General features: G+C 34.0%; 1 protein-coding gene across 23 annotated transcripts in view; it reads left to right on the forward strand.

Annotated features, from left to right (window-relative positions):
- The first annotated feature begins 148 nt into the window (after window positions 1-148).
- Window positions 149-26,075, forward strand: part of LOC105320656 (integrin alpha-9) — a 46,748-nt gene continuing 20,821 nt past the window's right edge. For 19 of the 23 annotated variants that reach the window (XR_010709977.1, XR_010709978.1, XR_010709981.1 and 16 more), the window contains exons 1-16: window positions 5,157-5,311; window positions 5,998-6,274; window positions 8,979-9,094; window positions 9,262-9,335; window positions 12,939-13,181; window positions 15,035-15,071; window positions 15,172-15,255; window positions 15,485-15,570; window positions 16,167-16,220; window positions 17,164-17,340; window positions 18,509-18,614; window positions 20,334-20,528; window positions 21,700-21,888; window positions 23,342-23,532; window positions 24,613-24,765; window positions 25,379-25,845. Coding sequence is in view for 14 of the 23 variants with exons in the window: in XM_066073002.1 (XP_065929074.1) it covers window positions 6,123-6,274; window positions 8,979-9,094; window positions 9,262-9,335; window positions 12,939-13,181; window positions 15,035-15,071; window positions 15,172-15,255; window positions 15,485-15,570; window positions 16,167-16,220; window positions 17,164-17,340; window positions 18,509-18,614; window positions 20,334-20,528; window positions 21,700-21,888; window positions 23,342-23,532; window positions 24,613-24,765; window positions 25,379-25,845 (2,324 nt within the window). In the remaining 9 variants the exon portion in view is untranslated. Of the gene's footprint in view, window positions 289-5,156; window positions 5,312-5,390; window positions 5,570-5,666; window positions 5,691-5,873; window positions 5,896-5,997; window positions 6,275-8,978; window positions 9,095-9,261; window positions 9,336-12,938; window positions 13,182-15,034; window positions 15,072-15,171; window positions 15,256-15,484; window positions 15,571-16,166; window positions 16,221-17,163; window positions 17,341-18,508; window positions 18,615-20,333; window positions 20,529-21,699; window positions 21,889-23,341; window positions 23,533-24,612; window positions 24,766-25,378; window positions 25,846-26,075 lie in introns of those variants that run through there. The other 4 variants (XM_066072995.1, XM_066072996.1, XM_066072997.1 and 1 more) reach the window with 4 other exon arrangements.

A 26,075-nucleotide genomic window follows, 5' to 3' on the forward strand; every position in this document is an offset into this window, starting at 1 on the left:
AAAACTTTTGATGAGATAATATCCGAAGAAAGTTACAAGTGTTCGTAAATCGTCGGTCGTGCATTTGAACAGTCTTTGTAGTAAGGAAGTACTCTATGTTTATACATACAAAGTACAGCGCATACTTACCAAGAGTATATACACACTTACTTATAGTAAGTCTACATTCCGGATATATCTGAAGAAACGCTCCAATGTTCTGACCGACAAGTGGAGGGAAACAGAGCCTCGCCACACACAGTGCTAGCGTGTCCAACTCCAGTCAGCTGATCAAGCTGAAACTGAACGGTATTTTATTATTCTCTTCTGGTTCAAACGCGGTAACGGAACGTTTACATATACATGGCTTGTGTCCGTGTTAATTTTAAGTACATTCAGTTCTATAATACATGTATATAATAATGTACTATGTAGGATGAAATCAAGGGTTCACATATATATACGTCGTGATCGATTAAACATAGGCTAAAGAATCAGATCTATAACTCAGGAATTGGACAATCGATTGATTCTCTTTTACTTTATTTATAAAATTTCGAAGTTCTTTGGGTTATTATAACTACCTCATTTACCCAGGCACGAATCAGGGGGGATGGGGGTACTTTTTGCATATTGCACATATTTTAGATAAGCCCCCTCCCCCACCCCACCCCCCACCCCCTCCTCCGAACTTTCAAAAACGCTGTCACGTGCCTGGATTCCATGCCGTATAATTACATGTACTTTATAACATGTTTACTCATATAAAAAGTATGTTCTTAGCACAAACACTTGATATTAACAATTTATTTTTTTTACTAGAAGATTATTTCCTTAAACTGTCTTCCTTTGCCGTGATAAGTAATGCATAACTTTTTAAGGTCAAGTGTTTGTGATAAGGAATCAAGCTGATCGGTTGAATGGGAGAATTTTAAGGGGTGAAAGTATAATAATATGACTCAATTTCTACTAATATTCTGCGTGAATTCTTGCAACAGCAAATTCCTCAAATATAGATACATGTAACCTATAACAATTTCTGCAGTTAAACAGATTTCAGCGGTTAAGCACGTGACAGTGTGATTTTTTTTTTTAATATTTCAGTGACCCAGAAAATGTTTAATTTTTTTTACAAAATTTCAAATTTTGAACTCAGAGAAGCATGAAATTGAAATTGAATGAAAATTGAATTTTAAATGCAAAAATCTTAAGCCGTTTAGAGCTGGGATAAAATGTAAACACTTTTTTTTTTTGACGGTGAACGACTTTTGTACTGGCTTTAACTTCGCTTGTGTATACAAAGTAATTTGATTCATTGAAAAAGCCCCTAAATAAATACGACATGTATATTGCTCGACCTTTGAATGGTTTGCAATGTCGTACTTTTACATGCACACCACGGACATATTAGAATGATGATTTGTGTTCAAATAAAGGAAGGAAATTTTAATGTCTAGACATTTTATCAACTATTCTCATACAAGATTTTTTTTGAAAAATGAAAAAATTCCTTTTCGTGTCATGCAATAGTTGATGAATAAATGTAATAGGATATTAGTACATGTACATATAGATTCGATGTAGGAAGGTCAGTAAGTATAAATCTCTATATGGGTTTAATAATTATGTACATGTACTATGTATATGTAAGTAATAGTTATGACGAATATTATTTCTATTTATTGTAATTTAGATAAAGGAGAAAATCACATCGCCAAACGTACGTGTGTTTATTTCAATGCCAACAGCTGGGATAGGGAATGTATTCTCGCATTATCACCGGTGTGAGATCGGTTTGTCCGGTGTGAGACAGCAGTGTGAGATTTTTCTGTCTTACACTGTGTATTACTACGCCGTTTTAAAACGTAAACAAACGTTGTCTCTGTAGGGAAATGCAAAATGGTGCATTGAGATTATCCATTAAGTAATTGTGTTGCTAAATTAATTACAATTTATCATATTTTTAATTAAAAAAACTGTCGTATGCTCTCATTTTGACTTGCACTATTTGAAGCACGCGGAGGGATAAACCGAAGGTAATCTTTTGAACGTCATAACAGAAAGTTGTCAAACACCATTTTTTAAGGTAATATAATGCGAGAAAAATAATCATTCATTATATACTCGTGTGGGATAGTGAAATTCCACCTCGGGGCCAAGATTAACGGTCTAGGACTCGGCAAAGCCTCGTCCTAGACCGTGAATCTTGTCCCCTCGGTGGAATTTCACTATCCCACACTCGTAATAATGAATGATTCTATTAGTCTTTATGTAAAGTTTAGTTGTTTGTGGTCACAAAACGGATGGGGGGGGTGATAACTTAAAGAAATTATACTCATGACGGGCAAAAATAATAAGCATGGCGAAGATATTCAGAATAAACAAATAATCAAACTGTCTGCAGAGAAAAATGAATGAACAGACTATATCAATTTTGTCATTTGGACAAAAATATGAAAGCCGCCCCACCCCCACCCCACCCCATCTCACGTCGTCATTTTTGTGACAAAACCTGAGATTTATTAAACAATATCTAAACATTCAGTCAAGACGACATTTAGGCCTACACACTTTGAAAGTTTTCAAAATATTCAATTTTAGATTTAGAGTTAGTGTAACTGCATATCCTATTAAAAAATTTATGATCATTGACCAAGTTTAATTTAGAATGTTTTGTTCACTTCAAATATATGTGTCTATTTGCCTAGACATAATAGCTCTCCTTTGAATGATGACCCAATGTTATTCATGACCCCTTTGCCTTTTTATACACACATAGCTTGTAAATAGTTCAGTATAGAATCTGATACTTGCTTCTGTCCTTAGGGGTGTTTATTCAGCTCCGCCACTTCAACAATCGATTCCGTAAGCTAATTTTATGTGTTTTTATATTCTCTGGCTCATTGATAGATAACAAAACTATTTATTCCCCCGTGGGTATAACTGTTATTTATATGTTTTTGGTATTCAACATTAGTATTCGAAAAGAAGATATATACACGGGTAATCAAGAAATTTCTCTCTCTCTCTCTCTCTCTCTCTCTCTCTCTCTCTCTCTCTCTCTCTCTCTCTCTCTCTCAAAAACCATTTCTCTTCTGCTTGAATAGATCAGCAGTATATTATATTTTTAATGAACAACAGGAAGACATACCGTTACATACATGAGAGAGAGAGAGAGAGAGAGAGAGAGAGAGAGAGAGAGAGAGAGAGTTCTTTTTTTTAACAAGTGTGGCGGGCACCTGCCAGTTTGTAGTTAATCGGGCGTGAGCATGAATTTGTTGAATCGGTCTGAGCCATAACTTATTCATTCTTTAAGTAAAGCCTCGTAAAAAAAAAATTCACTTAACACATACACACTCCTTCATCAGGATATAACACCATAAAATGAGAATAAACTTCAACCTAAATTTTAACCCAATAATTCGATGAAAGTCTGGCTGGAGGTTTATAGCTAGAACTACATGTACATGTATATTATTCAAAGGGATATTTGTTCTCTGAAGTGAAGCAAAATATACATTTTTTCTTTAGTTTTAAAGTATGTAATCACTTTATGGTCTTGAGGCCAGGTCAGTCATAAAATACAGGTGTGTTTATTAACAACCACTTCTTTGAAATGTAAGATAAAAATCTGATTTCAAGATAGAAAAAAACACAATGCATGGGGTTATAAGGTACATTTACACGGGTATGACTGAATATGTTTTGTACTAAGGCTACCTTCAAGATAAGCAATTTTCAATCTTCCTTTTTAAGACAGACTATATATTGATATCTCAAACGCGCACGAGTACGAATGTTCACAAATTCTTTTGGAAAATTCCTTTTTTTTATTGCCGCCTAGAGAAGTTATCGTTTAATTGATACGTTTAAAACAGCAAAACACATTTGTTCCTTGATACCTGAAGTCTTAAAAATAGATCAGTAATCTCAAAATCGTATTCTCCACAGTATTAAAGAAAAAAAGAAGAGCATGGCGTTAAAAAAAGATATTTCTGCAATTAAGATGTATACGTGTAGCTATATGTAGTTTCCTGTGTGCGAATTCTACAGCAATATAATTGTAATTATGGGAATTTTCCTGAACGTTCAATTAATTCAATTCGTTTAATCACTCAAATCAATTATACACAATGGTACATGCATGAGGTACGAAAGTGTATACTTGCGTTAATAAGCAATTAATGTTAAGGGCCTATAATTATACACAACATAATGACACAAGTGTCAATAAGCATTAGTGAAAAAAAGAAAAAAAATAGCGAAGAAAAAGTGGATGAACGACGATAATGAACTATGATAAATGAGGCAAAGGGCCCGGACCTCCCCACCCTCCCACCACCCCCCCCCCCGCCCCTCTGGAAAATATCAAATTCTATCACAGTGTAAAATGACCAAAATTAGGCTTCGAACCATGCACCACCCATCCACCCCCCCCCCCAGCAAAAAAATTCTGGACATGCTTTGGACGATCTTGTACGTATTGTTGGAGCAGACAGCTAGTTTTGTTTACGTGAGTGGTTCTGAATTAAAAGACATAGGATATAAGACCGCACGCTGCATCCTGTAGGTTTGACAGGGTGATGGCTATAATATCAGTTACGTATGTAGTATATAAACATCATGCACGTGCATGCATGTGTTGCACGAACTGAAAGATAACACCCGGAGATTCCTTCTTCGAAGATAGACCGGTACCTTTAGCAGACTGAAGAAGAATATACCAAGTAAATTTGGATAACCCCCCCCCCCCCCCATCCCACCTGAAGTCGCACGTCATTTTGCAAGACATATGAAGATGTATTGCTTTTAAATGAAGCTTATATATACTTACTTAGTAAATAGGTATGCATACATGCATGTGTGAGGGAAGAGTTTCGGTACAACAGTTTTATGATTGCTTTAATATGCGACACTTTGCAAAATACACCACTATGCATTATTAAGTATACTGTAGCAGTTACATATATATACACTGATTAAATATTGTGTTGATATACAAGAAACTGTTTATAACCTCACAAGTACATGTATACAGTCATACAAAACATGGCATATAAAATTGTAAACCAGCAAAATTGTAAACCAGCTTATAGCACGTACATGTATGCATGCATAATACGCACATGTACATGTATACATAGGTATTGTCAAATTAAAACACCCATACAAGTATGCAGTTAAAAGGAATCCCGCACCCTAAAAATAACTCCCAACAGTCGCACATAATACGGTCAAGGCTTTTTAAAAATAAAGGAAGCGGAGACATTTTAAAACTGCATGTGTAAAAATTTGGGGCGACCGGGAGAATTGTTTACTAATCTTTCTAACGGTAAGTTCACTTTATGGTCTGTACATCATCCATGAATGTGTATAGTATAGGGTATTGTTTATAGAGCATATGATATCACATCGCTTTGGCCCCAGATGTACAGCAAAATGCCACGAATTCCACAATCTTTTTTTTTTCATTTGTGGTTTATCTGTAATATATCTTGATGCACTTGCGTTTTCTGAACTACCGACGCGAACTGGAACATTTTAAAATGCAGGTGTGCGCAAAGACTTGAGGAGAATTACGATTCACCAGGTAAGTTTCGGTCTAGATTGGAGAATCTAAAAATAAAGCGAGTGAATCCCAAGCGTAATTGTGATAAATATACAGGTGTATATATACGTATACCTGAGATTCAATATATAGGTCTATAGAGGTAGGTGGGTGTTTGTTTTTGTGTTTAAGTTCAAGTTGGTAGACCCTACCTTGAAAATGAGTAACAAACTATGACATCAGAATGGTTTTCGTTCAACAGTGACTCGCGGTTTTTGTACGGGGCGCAATTTGAAAAAAAAAATCACAGTATACGTCGATGACTTCAGTTTAAACACTCGGTGCAGCTATTAACTCAGTTATTTCCGGTATTTTGTGCATAGTAGTAGTATTTATCGTTTGTATTGATCTGTGTGTATATAATAGTGTTTTGCTTTTGTCTTATTATATCAATCGATTCTTATTATCAGATAAAAAGGCCACACATTAAGAGCACCGGAAAAATCTACTTTCGGTTTCAATTCAGGCAGGCATCTCTTCGCTTCGTATTGTGAGTCATACAGCGCCGTGTAATCTCTTGAAAAATAAAGGCGTGATGGAGAGACAGAAAATATGTCTACTGTTTCTATCACTTTCCTATGTGTCTGGATTTAACATTGGACTTAAAGGAGTTGCTGTTTCGAAAGGGGCGAGTGATTCCATGCATGGCTACTCCCTGGATTTCGCTACCAAGGACAATAAAGTCTGGTATGTAAATATAAACACATTTTATCAGATGATATTAGACTGATAATTTCACTCAGGATATTGGCAGTACAGAATCTCCATTGTTGTTTATAAGATCTGATACATTATTGTCAAAATGCTGTACTGGTGAAATAAAATACTATAGCTCAGTACCCTATTAAGCTGTGTGACTGTCAAAATAATATGTTGGGACTATAGGAACTGGAAATGAATAGCACAGTGGGGTAGCTCCTGACTAAAGTTACAGAGGTTTAGGGTTTGATACCCATTCAGGCAGTTTAAATATCTGCTTACTTGCTCAGATCTCGGGGAAATTTATTGAATTCCCATAATAGAATTCAAAAATAGGCCTAGGACCCCTTCCCTCTCCCCCCAATATTCCTATGACACCCCCCCCCCCCTTGGAAAGTTGTTCTGGATCCCCGCATGTTTGGATCATTCCTTCTTTTTCTTTTACAATGTTTTGATAAGATATTCACCCTATCTTGATTTGATAACCACCTTCTCATGGTTCGAAATAAGTCAATAAAAATTTCAACCTGACACAGTGACTGTAGAAGTTGCGTTTGACTTTATGGACAGTGATTATCGGCCTCGGGGTATGACCTTTTCTCTTTATACTCGTACTAGCTCTACTAAAAAGCTATATACATGTATATATTAGCTTAGTGGTATAGAGCTCCTGACTATTGAAATACAAGTGTTCTGGGTTCGATTCCTGGTTCAGCCATATATTTTCATTGTTACTTTATATTTGCTTTCAATCTTGACTTTTCCAACTTTGATTATTATTTTCATTCCAAAATCAGGACCCTTGAGTTGCGTTTGTTACAAAATATTGAGATTCTATATGAAAATGATTTTTTTTTAACAAGTGGAGATAAAGATTTTACTAGCTATTATAAGTGCCTGACAAGTCATCGTAAAGTTAAACATCTGAAAATTTAAGTGCATCTGGCATCTCTTACGTACATTATAAGTAGTAAGTACATTCAGTACTACTGTACATTGTTTTATCATGTTTATAAAACCCAGCAGGTACAATGTATAAACTTTATTCTTGGTCATACACCTATACAATGAACAAATTCTTTAATCTGCTTTTTATTGTATATTAATTGTCACAAAAACAAATCAGTTTTTATATCTGATCAGCTTCAGACAGCTCAGTTGGTAGAGCACCTAGCTAGAGATTTAAGGGGCCTGTGTTTGAATCCATTGTTTCTCCCATCTTGTTACAATAATATATTTATCCCCAACAAATTATGAAACAAAGTCTTTTGTATTCAATGTACACAGAAACTTTAATTACATCCCAAAGAAAATTGACAATTGCATGAAAATTGACTGGTCCCAACTATTTTATTGAGTATTAAGTTTATTGACCTTTTTTCTTTGGGGGGGGGGGTCTGGATAAACAACATCCATCCAAATGTAATCGTTATAAACCGTAAAACGGGTGTCCAAGACTAGATAGCATATCATTTACTGCAAGTTAATGTGACCCCTTTGGTTTCGTGTGTGAGAGAGAGAGAGAGAGAGAGAGAGAGAGAGAGAGAGAGAGAGAGAGAGAGAGAGAGAGAGAGAGAGAGAGCAAAATGTAAACATTACAGAAATTTGAAATAGAAAATATTACCCAAATTACTTGTTGAATTTGCCGTATGTATTGAATCAGATGTATATTTTATTAACATGCACTGAAAGATTGATCAATTTATTTGATTAGTTCTTTTGAATAGCATGCCTGCATCATTATTCTTGCCATATTACTGCAGGCACTGTATATTATATTTACATGTCATTTATAAGGTAAACATCTTAAATCTGTTTTTGAGCAGATCAGATATAGATATCTCATAGTCCTGGTCTCAGAATCATGAAGCAATTTTAGACTTAAAGCTGACATGAATTGATAAATATGCATTATTTCCCTTTTATCTCTGACTATCGCCTTATTAGTTATCAAATTCTATTGTTACGCTCATCGCTACACACCCCTTATATAAGGCCGAGAGCACTATTCATGCTTCACTGCCTTCAGGTACATGTATTTCATTCTAATCACCCAAACATGTTACATTGGACGGAAAGATTTGAAGAAATGTGTTTTGAATGACAACCACTGCACTGTTAAGGAACATTCAATGAAAGTCGAAACATACCATACTCAAATCCAGGTATACATATTTTAAAAGTCCTCGATCATTGTAATACGTTTTATTGTGTCGTTTTGTTATATCATCCTACATGCACACACTTTATTAGATCGCCCACTGAAAGCATGCACTTGGTAAGTACCGGTATATTGTTGACGTAATTTACATTTTTTAAGTGACAATTTATGATCCATAAGTATTTTTTCTTTAGTGTCGTTATAACAAGACCTTGGACTTTCGATATGGCTGTTAATTTTTTGCATCGAAACGAGGTGAAAAGGAGGCTGGTCTCTGAAGTAAAATATACAGAACTTATAGAGAGGCATAGCACTCAAGTTAGACAGATGTTGATTTTAACAAGCAATGACTGGATGATCAACAATGAAATAGACAGGCCTACATCACAATACTTTTTAACATAATTACCCAAAGTCCAAGTTCTTGTTTAAAATGGCTCTATTTCCAGGATCTATTATGATCCTGGACACTGGTATCCCTCACAGCTGTCTTCAAATAAATGTCATTCTATTGCATCCTGATTTTGACAGGCTCCTGGTGGGGTCACCAAAAGCAACCGACCCAGATGTTGCACAAAAAACTGGGACAGTTTCGTACTGTGGAACCAGTTTAAACTGCCAACACATTGCTGTCACTAGACTTGCCGGTATGTACTTTTTAAAAAAATCTGCAAGCAAGTGATAGTATTCTTAGTCATATTGTATTTTTTTTAATTTCAAAACAGCAAAAGAGTTTTGACCATCCACCTGGAGGAATTCACCTTTTTTTTACTGTTTTAAAATTTTGCATCATTCATACCTTTTTTTGTTGAAGGTATAACCGGAATCCCGGAGGATAGGACTGATATGTGGCTGGGAGCCTCTGTAGATGTTGGCAATGCAGTAGCAGTAAGTAGCCACTTTTTATAACTCTCTGCTCAGCAGTACACCTTTAGACTAATTGTCCCCCGCCGCAACGCGGTGCGGGGACATAGAAATGCCGGGTGTCCGTCCGTGCATCTGTCCGTCCGTGTGTCCGTCACACATTTTTGTAAGCGCTCTCATGCCTACAAATTTTGACCGATTTTCATTAAATTTATACCAAATGTTTATACCACTAATACTTTGGTCAAGTTCGAAAATCAGCAGTGGTCGATACTTTTTGTTGGAGTTATAGGACTTTGATCACAATAATGACTCTGTTTTATCCAAAAATTGACCTTGTAAGCGCTCTCATACCTACTAATTTTGACGGATTTTCATTAAATTAATACCAAATGTTTATACTACTATTACCTTGGTCAAGTTCGAAAATCAGCATTGGTTGATACTTTTTGTTGGAGTTATGGAACTTTGTGACGGATTTATCACACTTTTTTGTAAGCGCTCTCATGCCTACAAATTTTGATGGATTTTCATTAAATTTATACCAAATGTTTATACCACTATTATCTTGGTCAAGTTCGAAAATTAGCATTGGTCGATACTTTTTGTTGGAGTTATGGGACTTTGTGACCTTGAAAGTGCTCTCATGCCTACAAATTTGGACGGATTTTTAGAAAATTTATACCAAATGTTTATACCGCTAATACTTTGGTCAAGTTCGAAAATCAGCAGTGGTCGATACTTTTTGTTGGAGTTATAGGACTTTGATCACAATAATGACTCTGTTTTATCCAAAAATTGACCTTGTAAGCGCTCTCATACCTACAAATTTTGACGGATTTTCATTAAATTTATACCAAATGTTTATACTACTATTACCTTGGTCAAGTTCGAAAATCAGCATTGGTCGATACTTTTTGTTGGAGTTATGGGACTTTGACCACAATAACGACTCCGTTTTATAAAAAAATTGACCTTGTAAGCGCTCTCATACCTACTAATTTTGACGGATTTTCATTAAATTAATACCAAATGTTTATACTACTATTACCGTGGTCAAGTTCGAAAATCAGCATTGGTTGATACTTTTTGTTGGAGTTATGGAACTTTGTGACGGATTTATCACACTTTTTTGTAAGCGCTCTCATGCCTACAAATTTTGATGGATTTTCATTAAATTTATACCAAATGTTTATACCACTATTATCTTGGTCAAGTTCGAAAATTAGCATTGGTCGATACTTTTTGTTGGAGTTATGGGACTTTGTGACCTTGAAAGTGCTCTCATGCCTACAAATTTGGACGGATTTTTAGAAAATTTATACCAAATGTTTATACCGCTAATACTTTGGTCAAGTTCTTTTAGATTGTAGTATTTTGGATATATTTGCGACAGGAAAAATAGAAAAAAAAATGGGTGGTGGGGGTAAAAAAATATTCCTCCCAACCTCCCCACACATTTAATTCTGTAACAGCCCTGAATGTTTGAAAATATTCCAATATACAGTATACTAGTATACTGCTTGACCAGCGGGGGACCCTGGAATTCTATTCTTGTTTACAATTTGTTAGGCCAGTTTTATTGCAGAAACTGTGAAACTGCATGGGTCTTCTGGGGGGGTACTACTTTTTAGCTCACCTGAGCTGAAAGTTTAACTGAGCTTTTCTGATCACTTTTTGTCTGGCGTCCGTCTGTCTGTGTGTCCAACAATAAACTTTTTACATTTTTCAACCTCTTCTCCAGAATCACTAGGCAAATTACAATTGTTGCTCAGGTGAGCGATGTAGCCCCATGGGCTTCTCGTTTTAATATATTTTGTTATATCCCCTCAAGTGCCAAAAAACATTCATTTGCTAAAAATTATGTTTATTAGTATTCTTAATTAAGGAATATGGAATCATTCTTTGAGTATTATGAGGTTATAATTTTGGTCGGGGCATTGTCAAATTCAGTTAAAGCCCGAAGGGCTTTATGATCAATTTGACCACGCTCCAACTGAAATTATAACCTCATATTATTCAAAGAATGACTCCTTATTACTTATATTTATATTATTTCCAATTTGTACACTTTAAAACATCATTATTTTAAAACCACTCTTTTTAATGTAGCACATGCTATGTATTACTTAAGAAATAAAGTACGAGTTTTCGTGAATGTTGCAGAATAACCTCCGAGGTCGAGAAATGTTGTTTTGAAATATAAAAGCCGAGGCGTTAGCCGAGGCTTTTATATTTCAAACAACATTTCGAGACCGAGGAGGTTATCCTGCAACATTCACGATAACAAGAACTTCATTTCTATTCTACTAACAGCCCAGTATTTCTACAGATCGTTTCTTCTATAGAGAGACGATCTAGGTCATTTTGACGGCTGTTCCGTGTAACCCCAACGGTTTTGTTAGTAATGTTTACTTGTGTATCGATCAAAGGAATCACATGCAGACGACAGACGTTTTCTTTGGATTTTTAATACTCTTCACTTATTCATAAAATATCTTTGAATCATGTTCCTTATATGTTAAGGGCAATTTAATACGATTATTACTACTAAACGTGATATATTTAATGTAAAAACATGCAGTGAAAATGTGTTAGGGAGGTCCTAGGAACAGCCGCATTGATCTCTTAAAAATAAACATTTGAGGCAATACACATCCTTTTGACTGGAACTAACACGTGAAATTGACATGGTTAAAAAAATTACGGTTTGAATTTGTACTTTCATGATCAGTGCGAGACAAATAGGTATTTCTGATCTGATAATTTACTGATGACGTTCGTGGTATATTGGAGAATAATGTCCGCGGCATCTCTTTGTTCTCGGCAATAACTGTTAGTAGTAGAATATGCGGCGCACCCAATACCGATTTTCGGTTATGCTATAAGACACGCCCATTTTGCATCACTCATGTTTTATGAATTAAGTTATTGAGTTTCAGGATTCAAAATTTATTGTTAATATTATCACAGACAAAGACAGTTGAAAATGTAAATATTATTTTATAACATCAGTTCACAAATCTCAAAAAATAAAATCACATAAACAAGATGTACCTTTTTTTGGAAACAATTAACCCCAAAGTTTGCATCGATCATCATTTGGTACTACAATAAAAATGCTTATAAAAAAGTGCAAATTGCAAACAATTTTGATTGGTATAATCATAATTGGTGTTTTATATATATATTATTAGTTAATTACATATTTTAGAATGAGGGGGAATTGAACTGCACTCAGCGTTAAGCGGGAATTCTTCATAAGCTTATCTTCTGTAACTATGTTTTTCTGTAATTTAAACAATCATGATTACATGTTAATCTCATCTTAAGCAGCAAAATGTTATTACTTTGCATAATAAAAAGTATTCAGGAGGTTGAATTGTGAAGAAGTGTTAATACAATTATGTAGGCCGGGTATATAGATAATAAATATGCATATATGTACATGTTAATGTTTTTTATGTAATGAACCGGTATTTATATTATTTTACATATGTGTTTAATACATAATGCAAGATCTTGTTTCCTCTTGAGAGCTCTTGATTGATATATAAATTGAAATTGAATATGTGAATATGAATATTGATGAATAACAGAAATCATAATTTATCCATCATTAATTAGTTCTGTGGACCCCGCTGGAGGAGAAACCTTTCTGATGATGTCACCACAATGAATGGGTTGTGTTATGAAGTACCCTTTGGATTTCTGGATGGTGATGTATTCTTAAAGCCTGTCATTGCTCCAGGTTTCTACAACTCGCTATCCAATGAACAGTTTACAAGTCCAGATGCAGCCAGATTTAACCAGACCATCAAGTATGGGTTGTCTTCGTCAGGAATGGCTGTCAAGTACTTTGTGGGAGAAGTAAGCCGTTACTATAATACACCTTCTTTATATTTTGGTGAAGTAGTTATGATAGATAATAATTTCCAAATGTTATGCTGTTTCTGAAGGGCAGTAGAATGTACAGTAGAATCTTTTTGGATGTATGAAAGAATAAAGAGAATATATAGATTACTGTGCAATCATTAGATTTCGTGGTGGCTCATTTTTCGTGGATTTCGTGGGTATCTCTCATCATCCACGAAATAACATCCTCCACAAATTGATATATTAAGTAATAAAGTCATATTTCCTTTTATAGATATTATATATGAGAATACACCAAAATTACGTCTCCACGAACCTGTTAAATTAAAGCCATCCACGAAAAATTGGCCCCCACGAAATTTAATGATTTCACAGTATCTATGAACAAGGTCCTCGTAAAGAACTGTGTGCGATAAGGTCTAATTTCTGCCCCCATTTGTTTTATAAATCTGTTAAAAAAAAAACAAAAAAACATATCATAAAGATATTTTGATAAGACATAAAACTGAATGTGCTAGTTACAGAAATCTAAAAGTTTTTCAACATCGATCCTTCCTCGTGCTTCTATCACATCATGTAAATGGACCTTTTCCCTTATTTTCTCAAAAGCATGAAAATTTCATTAGTTTTTCTTCATATTCAAGATTAGGAGGTGGTATAGAGCTCAATGTTGCTTCAAAACCATTTTTACATATAATATTGTTCATGTTATTTTGCATATCATATTAAAAAAGATGGTGTTAGAGCAAGCATGCGCTCGATGTTTTTTTTCAAAAAACTGATAGGAAATCCCCCATTTCTGGCTAAAATATGTACTTTTTGTGAAATTAGTTTATCATTAACATATTATCACATTTCTCTTATGACCTCGATTAGATGATATTATAGCATTGAATCATGATTTTTTGAAGTATACAGTCTCATAACTGCAGCGGTGTGTGCATAAAAATTGAGTAACGCGTGTTAGCGCGTTATGAAAATTTGTTTGTGCACATCATTGCATTTATGAGACTGTATACTTCAAAAAATCATGATTTAATGCTTAAATTTACATTTTTTTTAACTTCATGTCTTGTCTGCAAATGTGAATTATACCTTAAAATTCCTAAGGGTAAGTTCATATTAATGGAGGAGCCACAGTAACAGCCACAAGCGTAAACTTTTATTTCGCTTGTGACATTGCAGTTTACTGCGTTCAAATGTGACGTCATAATAAAACTCGTCATTTTAACCTTTGAGTACCCTGTGTGCATCACAGTGTTATAATTGCCGTAGCTTTCAACACACTTTACAAGCAAAAAAAATGTGGAATGTAAATATATCTTTATAAACCTGATATATATTAACCTGTCTTTTAGCAAATATTTGAAGCTTTATTGATTAAATTTTGGCGCATAAAAACACTTTATCATACACATAGCTCTTTTGATTAATTAAAGGTAATTTTTACAGCAAAAATTTGTATAATATACTTTGGTTTTCATCCCTATTTTGCTAAATACCATTTTTCATTGACTGTGTTGTTGATTTGATTCATGAAATTGAATCAACAACGAAGTCAACGAAAATTAAAGTAAAATTTCTAATAATATTGCATTGATGGGATCATTGTCCACAAATGTATGATTCATTGAAACTGTGATTTTCATCAAAATCACAAAAATTAATTAAAGCAATTGAATATTGATGGAACCACAGTTTGAAGTAATACATTAAATACTTTTTAAAATAAATGTAGGTTTATGCTACAGTGTAACTTTGATCATGAATAATTTTGAGTAATTGGACATTTACAAAAAAACAACTACAACAAAAACACAGCAATTATTTTGGTTTCTTGTTTACAGGTAATGGTTGGTTCACCTGGTCTCAACGAGTTTGCGGGTAAAGATATATGGAAAATTGTAACCAAAGAACATGATTTTTCTCTCCTGTAAATACATGTGAATTGTCTCTTCATTTTTTCATCTCTTATTTACGATAGGTGGATACGCGTTTTTGAGTGGTGCACTAGGTTATCAAGTAAAAGCTGAGGATACCACTGAAGCTAAACAAGGACAGATGTATGGTTAGTAGAATTATAGATAACAAGAAAATCAAAGTCCTGAAAGTACTGATATACTTTGATTTCACCAAGAATCATAGTGTTCAGTTTTTGTGGATTTTTCATGAAAATCACAGTTTCAAGGTACATAAATTTTAACTGCAATAGTGTAGGTACTAGTTAGACATTAAAAAGTTGTTATTAAGTTTTAATTATAAGAATATCATCAATTCTATATTTTTTTTTTTCACAGGTTATGCTCTTGCAATTGGTAAGTTCTATGGAGGCTCCCAAACATACTTTGTATCTGGAGGCCCAAGAGACGGGGGTTCAGGAAAGGTAAAATCTTGCAAACATTTCAAGCTATAAATACAAACCCATTCTAAAAATTAAGCCCTCATTTCCCTTCAGTATGGATAAGAAAACACATTATATCTTGAAATGTGCTCCAGGCCCAAAACTATTTGTAATTTTTTGAATAGCTTGAAATTGAAATGTGTAAATGTACTATTACAATTATGAAAATTTAAAGACACAAGGCATGAAGTTACTAAAGTTTTAATTTAAATAAATATTTAATATCAATTTATGAGAAATACATTCTTTATATGAATTCTTTCTGTAGATCATGCAAACTTTTGATTATAATTTTCTTTAAGTTCCTTTGCTATTAATTTTAATCTTGATGATAAACCAAGTAAAATATGACAATTGACTCATGAATCTACAGTAGCACTGATATTTTGGCAAACTCCCAACATCTCAAATTATCATCTCTTTTTAAACACAACTTTGTCATGAGAATTCAAGACAGGGTGAAACCTTTTGCAAGTGAAAAAAGGACTAAGATAACATGGGGCAAAAATATCCCAGGCCTGTACATACAGTATATTAGTTAGATACACATATACTTTATCTAAATTGATATGTTTCAGGTACTAATCACGGATACAAGCTTTGTATTGAAGGAGAGACTAAGCGGAGTGGAGGTAGGAGTCTATTTGATTTTCCAAAATTCATTTCAATTTTATGAACTATACAATCATGTACAATTCTCAGCAGTTTGATGTTTCAAGTCAATAAAAATAACTTTGTGAAACAAGAACAAAAACATGCAAACCCCCCCTGACTTGGATCCGCCAAAGCGTGTCCACTACCTTACTCCTTATTGGCTAATTCAAGCTGGTTTATCAAAAATGAAAGTAGGTTTTTGATTAATTTCACAATTGTTTCGTATTAGTTAAAATTCAATTATAGCTTATGGACATCATCTCACTCGTGTTGAAATACCAAATGTGTAATCAGTCACTCTGGTGTAGGCATTTTGTAGTTTATTTGCAAAATTTACGTTATGTTATCTTTGTCACAGTTTTAATTTCTATATTTTGCCAAATATAATACACATTGGTACATAATATGCAACCCCCAGTTTGGGTCTGAAAAGAAGTGACAAATCATAGTGTTGGAATATAATATGCCCAGCTAAACTTTGAACCAAGTTCAAACTGTTCAACAAGCTGGGTCACAGATTGCAGGCAATTATGGATCGGAAAACATGTCAAAAAATTGTGGCCTATAATACTCGCTCCATTCTTACAAATAAATATTCTAGAAAAAAAGTGTATACTGTAGATTCCTTATGAAACGATAGGAATAAATATCCGCATATTATCGCAAGAAGCAACCCTCGTGGATCTTAAAATCGTGCTTTTATTTCTGACTAATATAAAATCATAACAAGAATTTGGTGCTCGCGATTTTTTATTCTCGCAATTTGATATAAAGCAGCAGATTGGCTGAATTAAGTGTTGAAATAAGGAATTTACAGTATTATATTCTGCAAACTTCCGATATGCATTGAATGTTAATTTTGTCATGTTTCCAATTATTGCATTGATTATGATGAGATAACGATTTTGTGTCACCCTGTAGCCTGGGAGTTACTTTGGCTCTGTTCTCTGCGTGGTACCAGCTTCAGCGTCCGGTTTTAACACCGACATCCTCCTGGTAGGAGCCCCTTCCTTCAGTAACATGCAGACCTACGCCAATAACTACTACACCAATGAGGAGCAGGGACGTGTGTATGTCTACCAAAAAAGCGGAAACGATGTAAGCTTCATATTCAGTGGAATCAAATTTATACCGCAGAGCTGGGGTTTTTTGCATGTCACAAAACTTGCTAAAATGGGGAAAATGTGTAGCATTTTTCAATTGCATCTGTCATTTTTTGCGATATAGAACCTTTTTTATAAAAAATTATACAGAATATAAAATTCTGCGTATTCAGTAATTTGCGATTTCAAAGAGATTGCGAAAATAAGATCATCTTGAAAATTATCAAATATACGGTACATCAAAATGAATGCTTGCTTGACGTGATTGATAGAAATTCATTTATTAGTCCCCTACCGGTTTCACCGGAGGGGACTATAGCTTTCCTCTGCGTCCGTCAGTCCGTCTGTCTGTCCGTCCGTCAGTCCGTCTGTCTGTCCCACTTCAGTTTTCCACACTTTTTTTCTTTATGCATTTGAGGAATAATATGAAACTTGCTGAACAGCTTCAAAATGTCAAACTACAGATCAAGTTTACACTTTTGTAGCGTCTGATTGACATATTTTCGAGAAAATTAATTTTTTATATTCCAATTTTTTAATGTTCGGGTTCGTTATCGGGTTCGGTGTGTAACTGAATAAACGAGGTCAGTATGTAGTCAGTAATAATATCGTGCGTTACTTGTACCATTCCTTTTCCTGTACCATTCCTTTTATCATTTCTAACAAACAAATACATTCTATAAAATAGTGTCAAGCATTGTGTTGTAAATTTAATCGGCAGGGTTTTTTTTGTATTATTATTACAATCGGGTTCATCGGGTTGGGCTGTTTAACTGTTTGGTTTGATTTGGGGTACAGAAGACGGTAAGAAATGATATTGTGCATAACAGTGCATTGTTTTCACAAATTTTTACCAGCGAATACAGAATAGACTTGACGAAATTACAAGAGATGAAATAAAGAGTATTATTTTACCTATTTCCTATTTTTCTATATCAACTATATAGTTTTAATTTCCTCTGTTCTTTTATCTCTGATTAAAGCATGACATCTCGTTTACAATAGCTCTGAAATAGTTGTGTGCTTGGTAGCTTTCATAGAATAATACAAACCGGTAGGGGACGTGTATTGCTTATGCAATACTCTCAGAATGCTTGTTGCAATATGATGATTTGCAGAAGTTTCGCTAGATCTTTTTCTGATGGTTGATATTTTTGTTGTAGGCGTCCTTGCAGGTGATACAGACATTAGAAGGGTCCAAATCGAAAGGAGCAAGGTTTGGGTTTGCCATGGCCAACCTTAACGATATCAACAAAGATGGCTACAATGGTAAGCATAGCATTTTAAGGTGGCTCACCACACCTTACATTGTTTCTCAAGTCAGCACAAAATTTTAATTGATTATGAAAGATATTGTCACAGGGATACAATTAAATATGATATAATTTAACATTTAGTAAATCATTTATTTACTAATTTTTCATCCATACATCTTATTATTAACTCATTCATGGTTTACTCATGTTTGACTGGTATTCGTGTTCTGTCACATGATTGTGCGTGACAATATCATGATGCAGAAGAAGTTAATAAGTATAATTTTTAAAAAAGGGTATGCAATGTTGGTTGAAAAATTGATTTTAAAAATTTAATTTAGTAATTAAAATATGAACAAAAGCTCCAGATGAATTTAAACTCATGAACTGTTGTTTACAAGCCCAATACTTTAACCACTGAGCAATGACATAATTCAGCGAGGTTGATTGATACAAACAATTTAGCAAACTGTTTAATTCGCCATCTTATGATGTTGTTTTTTAAAAAGTATGTCGTGATTTAGTTAGCTACCTTAATTAAGCACAGTAGCTCATTACTCACTGTTACAAAATTACTTTAAATTATGCTAATATGTATTGACATTTCACCTATTTATAAATTACTGTATACAGGGTTATTTTTGCCCTTCTGCACTTGCAAATGGTTTCGCCCTAATCTTAAATTCGCCCAGACAAGACTGTGTACTAAAGAGATAACTTTGAACATTGGAATTTGCCCAGTCTTAAATTTGCGCACAGACAATGAGGGCGAAAGGAGCAAAAATAAAACAGGGGCGAATATTTCCCTGTGTACAGTATATTGTTAGATTATATAATAAGATGTTTATTGAGTACTACATGTATATAAACAAAATCAATAATTATTAATTTTGCTCTTGAAATTCATGTCAATTGCTATGATAGTAAAATTTTGCGTATGCACATATTTATAATGAGGGCTGAGATAACATCAAGAGGTTCTGTAGTGCTATGTGGTTAAGTGAGTATTTTGATCAGTTTTCAATGGGAAGTTTAGATGATTTCTAGATAGTACTTATAAAAGATTAAACCACTTCAAACATGTCCAATTTAAAGGAGGAAAGTTAAAATTTAATGCTATTTTAAAGCATTTGCTCATGTATTATGAAATCGTACATTACATGTGACATTTAAGATGGAAATTCCAGACATATATTAAGTTTCTGAATCAGTATTTCTAACAGCTGCTTAGTCTGCATCTTCGCTAGCCAGGGGTTTTCGGCAAAGTGGACCGAAAACCCTTGACTAGCGAAGATGTTTGGTCTGATTTTATATCAAAATGTGTGAATGCGTTTAAACATTGGTTATGCTAAGTATGTGCAGTAGTTTTCCTGGTCAGTCAAGCCATATTTCAATGAAAAAAAAAATGATGTATAAAATTTGTTAACAAAACAAGCAACATAAAGGGGTACCGCGTCATTTCGCCTCATATCAAAATTCGCATCTAATGTTGAGGTGTATTATGACTTTGACATTGCTATAAGTAAAGTTTATAATGTTTTGGAAAATCCAAAATAAAGCTGTGTACATTTTGTTCACTAATATGCACCTTCATTGCTCCAAGAAAGATTTAACATCAACTTCGCATAACTTAATGTGAATTTGGTTTTTTCTCAGACTTTAAGATTTTGAACTTGCCCCTATAAATAAGAGAATGTTAAATCATTCTATTTTCTGTATTTGTTTTTTGTAGATGTGGTCATCGGGGCCCCCTTTGAGGATAATGACCAGGGAGCTGTGTACGTGTACATGGGGTACAAGCGGGGGTTTTACCTGACCCAGAAATTTTTTGCCTCAGGAGTTGATTTTACTCCCAAGGTTCCCATTAAAACATTTGGCAGTGCCTTTACCCAACATCCTGCAGACTTCAATGGAGATTCCCATGCAGGTAAATTGTAATTAATATGATTAGATTTGGGTGTGTACTTTGTTTTTATTACGTCAATTGAGTCACTCAGATGACCTATTGCCGTTGGTCTTCGTCCATCGCTGTGCAACGTACATACTTTCAGTTTACATTTTTGACAAGTAACCATTATTATAATAAATAAAAGGACTATATATGGTATGGGCCTTAAATGGCCCCCTAAAATGAATATCATCCTTTAACTGTAATTCTTTGTTTTCTTTGTACAGATAAATGTGATGTTTTTACTTAATGTTCATTTTGATTCAAGTGCCCACAATTTAGAAATATGGAATTGTAAAGACAATTTAACCTTTTCCCGCCATTTTTGCACTTTTAGCATAAAACAGCTCGTTTTCAAGCATGTTTTCTTTCAGAAAACATAGAGCGCATGCTTGAACAAACAAAATATTTTAATCAGAGATGTTTGTAGGCAAGACTAATAAGTGACCAAAAAAAATTTCCTTGTTCAAGCATGCACTCTACATTTCCCATTCGTAAAGAGATTTTTTGACTGACTTGAATTGAATTATAGAAATAGCGTCACTTCTGACATCATATACTGCAAGTGGGTGCAAATAAATCAAATAAATATGTGAAAAATATATTTTTTATCAACTCTTCTGAAAAATTACATAACATTTTATTGTACTCAAACACTTTAAAATTTGGCGAATTATGGGGGCCAAATTTAAATCATATCATATTATACAATTATTTAATGCTTGAGCAGTCAATAGACCAGAATATTTTTCCCGAGGTGCAGGGAACAGCTCAGTATGATCTATTGCCCGAGGCCCCTTTTATTAATTGATGTTTGCAAATATCACATAGCAATAGCAGGGGTAACAGACAGAGGAGTATTGAATTAGGCTTAGACTCTAAACCGAAGCTTAAAGTGCCCACATGAGACTCCCTGACAGGTCCATGTATCTACGGGCTATGATACTCGGGTAACTGTCAAGGCTTGTGGGCCTCTTGTTTATATAAGCTGGCCATTCTTTGAATTTCTTTTCAACTATTTTATTTTGTAAATGCCAATCAACTCATTTGGTCCATTTTTTCCTCACAAAAATTCTTGAGACTACATTAATTGGTATATAGCTGTCTAAGGGCCTATTCCATGATCAGCTGACACAATTTCTATTTATAGATTTGGCTGTGGGCGCGTACGAGTCGTCAAGTGTGTTTGTTTTCATTACTAATCCCCCTATCACCATGACTGTAGTTACCAAGACAAACCTACCCAATGGTGGAAGTCAAATCATTCCAGTAAACACGACAAAATTTACGATTAACGTGTGCTTCGATTACGATGGAGAAAATATTCCATCTGATGTAGGTAAGTATCTGCGCATGGAAAATACAAATATAGCTCATGTATGGGGCAATTGTGGGAATTTCCGTAAATCTAATTAAAATATAACAGTTATCTTATTGTTTCAGCCGTTACATTATTTGTTAGCAATAAAGACATATATTGAATGCAGTACAAAAATTCGAAAGTGTCTTTGTTCATTCAATACTTTACAAATTAAAGGATAGGATAAGATTCACACACAATAGGATACGATTAATGCACAATAAAACAGGATACACGCACAATACAAAAGGATTGGTATACGATAGGAAAGGATGAACACTGTTCATGATAAATAAATAATCAAATATGTTAACAATCACCACGATTAGCTCAATAATGGCTTAATTTGATAAATAAAACGTACCAAACATGATATATTAAGCAGAATTTTTGTTATTAACATGTGTCTTCTTGTTAAACATACATTTAGTTGCTTCATTTAAAACAATTTAACTGAAAATATAAGCTAAATGATCTATGAATTATTGTATTGATAACTTTGTTTTTCATTTCTGAACAACCCAGTCAATTGTCTAATAGCTCAGCCCAATGTGACGTAGGCAACATTCTTTATATGCTATTAAATATTTTTTCCAGCCAATTGGAAATTGCAATACAACCAGAATTAAATAATTTTAATATAACATTATAAGATAAAAGGAAAAAACTAATGAATTTAACGATAAACCTGATAGGATTCAAGTGCGATAGGAAAGTATTAACGCATGATAGAACAGAATACACGCACGATAGGATAGGAATGATACACGATAGGATTGGATAGGATTATAAAAAAAATTGCAGCGGGTATTGCAGAATGAAATTCATTTAGACACCGTAAATATGATTGGAAACTTTTAATAAACTAGATTAAGGGTCAATTAAAATTACCGGTATTGTAAATGGCACTTCATTATTTACATGTAGGATCACTGTTTTTATTCTTGTTTAAAGATTGGGGTTTTTTTATTTTCATAAATAATTTTTTTTTTTTTGCACTTCATCGCATGCTGATATTTTTTGCATTTTGATTTCTTATTTTATGATATTCATTATTTGGTAATATTTGCTAATTAAAGAAGCTTTTTTTATGAGTTTAGAGAATTGCGAGGAATGATGAACATTGAATTATGTATTTTGATATTAACCTAATTGACGTACTGTGGTTTCATCAATATTTGTTGAATATCAATTATGGTGGATTTCGTTTTTGAGTTGATCCACGAAATTAAATGTTCATTGAAATGCAATTTCTATTAACATTTTGTATTGATTTGGTCATTGGCCACGAATTTACATATCCTTCACCTTGAAACTGTGATTTTCACTTTATCCATGAAAATTGATACCCTTAGATATTAATGAAACCACAGTACATATCTGTCAAAGATTGTTTTATTAATTTTAATTATTTGTAATATTTCTCTTAAAGTGGCTGTGTATGATGTGACTGTGGATACAGCCTTTCTGGCGAGTAGCGGATCTAGTCAGTTACGGCTCTGCTTTAACAACTCTGAAGGACAGTGTGTGAGCAAAGTTAAGGACTCGTTCAAAGTATTCAAAGCCCCTCCAGAGCCCCTCTGCTCAGGTGCCTCCCTCGAGGTGATTGTCAAGGATAATTGGGTAAGAACCTTTACACCATAGATATTCATGTGTCTCAAAATTTGCAGAAAAAATGAAGAAAATCTGTAACATTTTTAATTTGCAGCAGTCCTTTTTTGCAATTTAAAAAAAGTTTCTTATAGAAAATGATACAAGATATAATTTCTGCATATTCAATTTCTTGCGATTGAAAAGAGATCGCGAAAATTAGACCATCGTTTAATTTACTGAATATACGGTATTTCACGATTTTCCAGAAATAATCTGAATCACATTGACTATAGTTTTTGCAGTCGTGATGTAGATTATTTTAGGACTGGATGTACCCAACAATGGGGCTCTAATGAACTTAGGTAGAGTTTCTTGCACATGAACATGATGAATACAAGTTGGTTAACATATAATAAGTAAATGAATGAAACAGCTTGATTTTGTTTAATTACAACCAGACTATTTTGATTTGATTTAAATTCATAACTGCGAATTTGGTACCTGCAGAAATAAAACCAGTTATATGGTAATGACCATAAGATATGCACGTACATGTATAGACTGTATTAGTTTCGGTTAATGGATTTTGATTCAAAATTAGGTACAGTCAAACTTCGATATCTTGAACCAGGTTTTTGAGATATCAAGGGTATAATACTTAAAAAATAAGTAGTTGGGACTTACAAATCACTTCAACATATTCATTTTATTCGAGATATCAGTGTTCGAGATATTAAAGTTCAACTGTACTTATGTATTTATTTATAATTGCATTTCATTTTCTGTTGTTTCAAGTCTGAACTGATGACCTTTATGTTAATATCAAACACAAAAAATATTCCTAATCAATTACTGTGTACCAACTTTTATTACCGTGTGAGAAATTTCCACGAGGTTTGCAAGAGCCTCGTCATCGCAAATATTTCCCGATGGAACTAGTCCTTATCGTATGTTTGTTATAACAGCACGGGTCTGGATAAGGCTTGGTCACGAACATTAGTTGTAGCAAACTTAAGTTTATCGAAAGTAAATTAAGAAATAATGTTGTGGCGAATATAAGTTGGTTCACACTAAGTGGTTTTCTGTTAATTAGTTACATTGATGTTGCAGGAAAGCATGAGGGGCCTGTTTGAGCCTGTAGTGTTTGATGTGGAGTTTAAAGTCAACCAATCTGATAATACACAATGCATCAAGGGCTGTCCAGTTGTCAATACATTCGACCCAGCCAATGAAAATCCATTTGCGAAGGCACGGAAATACTCGGTAAGTTGATTTATAAAGAAGTATTTATAAAATTTCCATTGTAATACATGTATTGATATATCGTATAAGGATTTGCAATAACCTGGATATCAACTTCTATTTTCATGACAGAAAATGTGAATGTATTTTTAAGAAATGTACAGCAATTTAAGAAAGTCACTGGGATATGAACTTAATCAGTCATGCAATCAAATCCTGTAAAGCAGAAATGGCTTCCTCAGAAGATTTGATCACGTACAGTCCGTGAAATGTTCTACTTTCCCATTTTTCCATTCACTCGCCATTCAAGTGTGAAATTATAATGTTTCAGGGACTGTACCAACCAAGTTCATGTTTTTTGCTTACATTTATGTTTGAGAAAGCAAACCCTTCAGAATCATTAACATAACAATGTTTTTACGTTTACAATATTGCAACCAACAAATCAAACAATAAGGGCATCCAATAATCATTGTGATGTCATAAAAAAAAAGTACACCCAAAATTGAACTTTTTCACTATCATATAGCTTCATATAGGAAAGCATATTTGCAATGTAAATATATGTCGTTGGAATTGTTTTCATCCTCAATTTACAGCAGTAGATTATTTTTTTTTCTCTTTGTAATTTCAGTATGAATTGGCAAGGGCGGGATGCGGCTCGGACAACATCTGTCAGTCCGATCTCAGTCTGACAGTCAGTGCTAGTAACGATATTGTCACTGGCTCAAATGCGAATTTAGACATAGACGTGACTATCGTTACCACCGGTGAACCCTCATACAACACAGAAATCATGTTTACGTTTCATCCAAACATGACATATTCCTCATACGTCAATACCCCTGGCAACAGGGTGTCATCTGTCAGCTGTTCGCCTGTTAACGGTACCGTCAAATGCTCTACAGAGAAACAGACGTTCCTACAAGGGGAGACGATCAAATTCAAATTAACCCTCGATGCGAGGAGAGTGGCTCCGTTGAATGACAGTTTCGAACTAAAAGTAGAGGTCAAGACGGGCAGTAAGGACGTCAATGTAGCCAACAACGTCTACACAAAGTCCATTGATGTGTTGACCAAAGTGATAAACAATTTCTACATGTAAGTATATACAGCAATTCACTCTATACTTGTACTTAAGTTACCTTGTTCAGACTTATTGGTACTGAATATTCATTTTGTACATCTTCGTCTCGGATCATGATCCTTATTCAACCTTCTTGTCGTGTTACCTTTTGGAAATCTGTGAATCCTTTGTCTTCCACACATCCACTCGAAAAAGTAGATAGAAAAATGAGAAAGAGAAATTTTTGAAAAGACATTTATTGGAA

The sequence above is a fragment of the Magallana gigas genome, chromosome 10 (genome assembly GCF_963853765.1).
Source record: "Magallana gigas chromosome 10, xbMagGiga1.1, whole genome shotgun sequence".
Lineage (NCBI taxonomy): Eukaryota > Metazoa > Mollusca > Bivalvia > Ostreida > Ostreidae > Magallana > Magallana gigas.